At 49.8% G+C, this 5,596-nt stretch overlaps 1 protein-coding gene across 1 annotated transcript in view; it reads left to right on the forward strand.

The window, feature by feature from the left end:
* The window catches only part of TNS3 (tensin 3), a 129,274-nt gene that overhangs the window by 31,526 nt on the left and 92,152 nt on the right, over positions 1-5,596 (forward strand). Inside the window, exons 9-11 of the mRNA XM_012720398.1 lie at positions 1,271-1,400; positions 1,705-1,770; positions 2,680-2,784. Coding sequence (XP_012575852.1) covers positions 1,271-1,400; positions 1,705-1,770; positions 2,680-2,784 — 301 coding nt within the window. The remainder of the gene's footprint in view (positions 1-1,270; positions 1,401-1,704; positions 1,771-2,679; positions 2,785-5,596) is intronic.

The raw sequence follows: 5,596 nt of genomic DNA on the forward strand, positions 1-5,596 counted from the left end.
AAGATTTATATATTTATGCACACAGAGCTGGGGTACAGGACAGAGTGCAGAGACAGTGAGAGGATCACCAGAGACACAGTGGGGAGTAGCAGGCAGATCTACTGAAATACACTGCTGAGGGGAGCTGCAGGCGAAACAGGAGAGATTTGCTGCACCACGTGGGTCAGTTCTCTGGCCGGGGATCGAACTTGTGCTGAAGCAGTTAGAGTTAGTTCACAGTGCTGCACTTTAACCTGTCGTGCCACTAGGGAGGGCCTGAGGGTTTCACAGTTCTTCAGAACTCCTGTTGGTGGGTTTCAGATCTCCTGAGTTTCCAAGTCTGGAAACCTTTAGAATCTGATGCTGTCTGTGAGGACCAGCACACCACCGGTAGCCGAGGGAATGCTCAAGCTGTGTTTGTCAAGATGAGCATTCCCTTGACAGCTTATTTACATTTTCTCATTTATTTATCAGACTGTTTCCTTGTAGATAGCACAGAGACAAACAACTATGGGGTCTGTCTGGAGGGGTGCACTCCCAGCAGGCTGTGGCTCCCAGGACTTCATTCCCTTTAGTGACAGTTTCTCTTACTAGCACAGAGCTTTCTCCTCTTCCACCGCAAATATCTGCTGTCCCCTGAGAATTTAAGATGGACCCAGGGACTAGTGACACCCCTCCTTCCTACCCCACCCCCCAGCCCCAGGCTGCAGTGCATTGAGTTCAAATTCTGTGAGTTGTGATTCTGGAGGCTGGTCTCAAAGGACCCAAGATACATCCTGGCCCAGGAAGTTAAAATGCCAAGACCTCTCTTCCTTCTCTCCCCCCACTTCTCTCTCCGTGCCTGCCTGTCTCTTCCCTTGCTCCTCTAAATCACAGCTTGTACACAAGCACAGGCATATTATGGATGCTTATGACCAGCTGCTTCTTTTCTGAAAACAGCCTTTCAGTTGAAACATAGAGAGTTTAGATCAAAGAAAAACATCCCAATTAGTTGTTAAGATGTAGGCAAAAGAGACCTCGGAATTTGAGACAGCTTTCTAAATAGAGGCGAGCCCTCAAAAGACTCAGATGTGGCTGGTGAGACTTTGGCTCCAAGAGTTCCGCAGTGTTCTAGAGAAGACACCAGGACAGCAGTGGTGTTTGCCAAGGCTGGGTGCCCAATGAGGGACACATGTCAGCACCCCTTGATGGGAGCCATGTTGTGTGCCCCCTTCCCTCCCCAGACATTGTCTGTGCTTCAGAACGTTCCTCCCACAGCTGTCTCCTTTCTCTCCCACCCTCCATGCGCCAGGTGAAGTGCTACCATAAGAAGTACCGCTCAGCCACCCGCGACGTCATTTTCCGCCTGCAGTTTCATACCGGCGCGGTTCAGGGCTACAGACTTGTGTTTGGAAAGGAGGATTTGGACGGTGCCAGCAAAGGTGAGGGCCTGCTCCTGTGCTGTGCATGGATGCGGGGTTGGGCGTGGGGGGAGGGTCCCCCTGGGTTGTGGGCCTCCAGGCAGCCCTGTTACTTGTTTCTCTCACTATTTCCCCTACCCGCCCCTCCAATGAATTTAATCTATTACAAAATCATTGACAGTCCAGCACGGGGAAAAAGAAAAATATGTGCAATTGCAGATTCCTGAATAGTTCCTTACTGGGGAGAATTTAAGGGTATCACACTTCATCCATGCATTTTTGGCTCTAAGTTTCCAAAATTGCTCAAATATGGTTTCTTTTTCAGATGACCGTTTCCCTGATAATGGGAAAATTGAGTTGGTCTTTTCTGCTACTCCCGAGAAGATTCAAGGTAGGTAGAGGCAGATCCTGGACCAGCTGGTGACTGGAGGGTGATGGGTGTGTGAGCTCTCTGTACAGTCTCCCATCTTTGCATGTATTGGGAACATTTCTTTTTAAAAAAGATATTAAACCATAGAGGTGGAATATCTTGGAGACATAGGGCCCAGGTGGGTCAATAAGACCTCAGAGATGGCATGATTCAACCTGCAGGTTTCCAGGAATGGGGTGTGCCTCCCCCCCACCCCGTTTGCACCTCTCTGCAACCAAGAGCTAAATATTTTTAAAGAGTATTGTAAGTGCAGTAGACTACAACTCTTAATAGGCAAAATAGTGTCTTCTTCACTATACAAGAAGAATCGGCCTTTCACAGTCAAGGAGAATGGCCTGTTCTGTCACTGAGACCCATGTATGAAAGTTTTATTTTTAAAAGCCGTGGCAGGTAGTCATCTGTGACACTTTCACTCAATGTCATAGACCTAGGCATGCATGGTTACATGCATGCTTAGCCAGGTAAATCCCCTTGGCATTCTCAGAATGACTAGAGGGAGGAGTGTGGATCCAGAAGCCTGGGAGTATGACCCAATCCTGCCTGTCCCATCCACCTGTCCTGGGTAGGTCTCTGGCACCTGAGCCCTGGACTGTGAAATGGCAGTGATCTTGTGCAGAAAAACACTCAGCTCAGAACTGTCATAAGGTGGACAGAGGACCAATATCTACTTTTCCATCCCACCAAGAGATTTCACCTGTTGTTCAGTTTGTCCAAACAGTGCATCTTAGCTCTGACTCATGCCAGCGTGGTGGGCGGAAGTGGATCTAGGGGCTTGACTTCTGCACTCAAGCCTAGCTGCTCTCCCTCTTGGTCACTGAACAGACACAGAAATGTGGGCTCCTGGTTCTAATGGCTGTGTCCCCCATGCAGGATGTGAACACTTGTGCAATGACCGTGGGGTGATCGTGGACTTCAACACCGCAGACCCGCTGATCCGCTGGGACTCTTATGAGAACCTGAGTGCGGATGGAGAAGGTGCGTGTGGTTACCTGGTGTCCATTTTCTTAGGGAAGGGGCTGGAATTGTTTACATTTAGATGAGAAATGTCCTTGCCACCTGTTCAGAGAACCCATATTGTGAGTTTGAGGGCCCTTGTGAGAATCACGTTCAGGGAATTTGGTTTGGACTCTTCATACATCGGCTGCAGGAAGTAGGTGTCAGTGAAGTCACACACCCAAGAGCATCCTGGCCAAGCTGTGCTTTTCTCCTTCTTCCCTCTGGTCTGTGTATGCTGAGTGCTAAGCGTCCTGTCACAGGCAGCTGTCTGTTAATTTTGTGCCCTTGGGCAGCAGCTGTCTGGATTTTATTTGTGCTCATTGCTATAGTGTCCTGGTTGTATGGGTACAGCATTTTAAGGTCTATTTCTATGAGCTCATCTCCCCCAGATCTGTTCTCCGCTTGCCCAGTGAATAGACACAGGACTCTATCACAGCAGCATCAGGAAGGGGGTTCGACATGCAAAGTGGGAGCAGGGTGTCTCTGCTGGCCTTAACGACAGAAGCCACGGAGACTGATTTTAGAGGGATTAGGACTTGTCCTATGACTGGTTTGCAGGGACTGCAAGGGTAGTCTGTGGGGCCACTCATTTTGTACCCCAGCTGGTGCCTGCTTTTCTGCTCCTGCGCCTGGAGCCTCTAGGAACTCCATCTTTTTTTCTGGGCTCAACTCAGTGTTTCCTGAGTATATCGAAACTTTCTCGGTGGCTGGAGACAAAGTGCTTATTCTTGGTGTACCCGAGGCATGGCCGGTCACTAATGGCATGTTAATGTCTCACAGCAAGAACAGCCCTCGAACCATTTATGACCTGACTTACCCTCTACCCCCCTCTCTGAGCACCTGCATGCATTCTGAAGCACCTTTTTCTGTGCCCAGGGCACTGAGCACACTTTTCCATCGAGGGGCTCCCAGAGGGCATTGACCTTGCAAAGCTCATGGAGGGCTCTAAGTTCTCACTGTTTTACTGACATCACCTCAGCGGTCCCTGCCACCAGAATCTGAATCCTGAGCCTTTGATCCTTGTGCAGAAAGCACATGATTTCTATCCTGGGGTTGAACGTGCCCTTCCTGCACTTTTCCTTCCCCCTGCTGGGGTCCCTGGCGTTGACCCCTGCCTCCTAGGGTCCTGGGGCCTGGTGGATAGGAAGCAGGGCCTCAGGCAGCTTACACCAGAAAGTCCATGAGCTTTAGCACTCAGAGCTAGTTACTGCCGTTTAATGCTTTGAGGTGCTTTGAGGTGTAAAGGAAGGTTCGCTAGACTATGAATCACTTTCTTCCCACTGAAAAGCCGGGTGTCATAGCATCTCTTTTCTTCCCTCCTCCCCCAACATCTCTAGTCCCTACAGGTAAAAAACAAAGCAAAACAAAACTTAGCAGTATTTACGTAGGCTGCCTTTATCTCTAGAAATTGCTGACTTTGTGGAGTGGTGCACTCCATGACTGTTGTTAAAATCTGAGTGTGACCATCTGTTTCTATTCCAAGAATGGGACCCGCAGTAGATTCGTTCAGATGCACAAAGCAATCCCAAATGTTCTGTCTCCTCTGTGGAGAGGTACCCGCTCCTCCAGGCCTGATGACTGCACTCAGCACTTCCCAGGCAACACACTCTCCCCTGGAAAGAGCAGGAACTGGTGGTGCTGGGGTGCGGTATGGAGCCTGCTGAAGCCTCACAGCTCAAGTCATGCTTTAAGAACCTGTACAGCCACCTTAAAGAGAAAAGGATCAGTTCCCAAAAGATATTAAAAGTGAGAGTCTGGTGAGGGGTCCCCGAGGCCTTCTGGGCTTGTGCAAGTCTGTGATCACAGAGGACGCTGCAGAGTTGTCCTGTGTTCGGATAACAAGGGACAGACACTGAAACAGGATGGGAGCCCAGGCCCATCTGACTACAGAGTCCAAGCTGCATGCTCTTAGGCTAGGTGAAGCCTGCACACAGCAGAGTCCATGTGAGGTGGTTCAGGCAGAACGAGAAGTGACTCCCGCCCACCCCTTCCTGAGGCACACACAAACACACACACACACACACACACACACACAGAGTGCTTGCAGCTCTGCAGGGGACTGCTTGTTCCTCTGCACAGGCAGGGAGGCTGAGGCCATGGAGGGAGGACCCTCAGTGTCTTGCCAGGAGACCTACCCCAGGAGAAGCTGGATGTACTGTCTGCTAATATGAGTCAGTCACTCCATCTCCATGGTGCCGACTGCTGGGAGGAGCCTGACGCTGAATTATCAAATACTGAACATCGGTCTCTGGAGAATGCAGGCTCCCCCTGGCCTCTGTTCAAAGCATTTTCACCAACAATACGCCACCTTGTTTTCTGTGTTCTTTCTAAAGACACCTTATCTAGTGTCCTTGTTGAATCATTCGCCTGGATCGTGGCCAACAGCACTTCAGCCCCGAGCTAAGCTGCCCTAACACACGTGTCTCCTCTGGAAAGCCCAGCATCGCCTTCTTGCTCAGAACACTGCACGGCACTTCAGCACTATGCTTGGGGGTCATTTTAAACAGAGACGTCACTGACAAGAGGCGCAAAGCTGCAAAAACTGTTGCAATAGATAGACCCAAATAGAGACACGTCTGAAAGAAGTTTAAGCCCCTCAGGGAGTGTGCTCTTGAAGGCGACTCGGAATCTCTGCTGCTCCGTTCATGTCTGTGAGTGGCCACGAACGTGCCCATGTGCTGCCGACCTGGGGTTTTGGGTAAATGATTTTCCTTGAGTAGGTATATTTGCTGTCATGGAATCTTGAATAATGGGATCTACTGTGCTTGTTTTTTTTTTTTGTTTTTTTTTT

This window comes from Condylura cristata, unplaced genomic scaffold (genome assembly GCF_000260355.1).
Source record: "Condylura cristata isolate star-nosed mole 26May11 unplaced genomic scaffold, ConCri1.0 scaffold00004, whole genome shotgun sequence".
In the NCBI taxonomy this organism is placed as follows: Eukaryota; Metazoa; Chordata; class Mammalia; order Eulipotyphla; family Talpidae; genus Condylura; species Condylura cristata.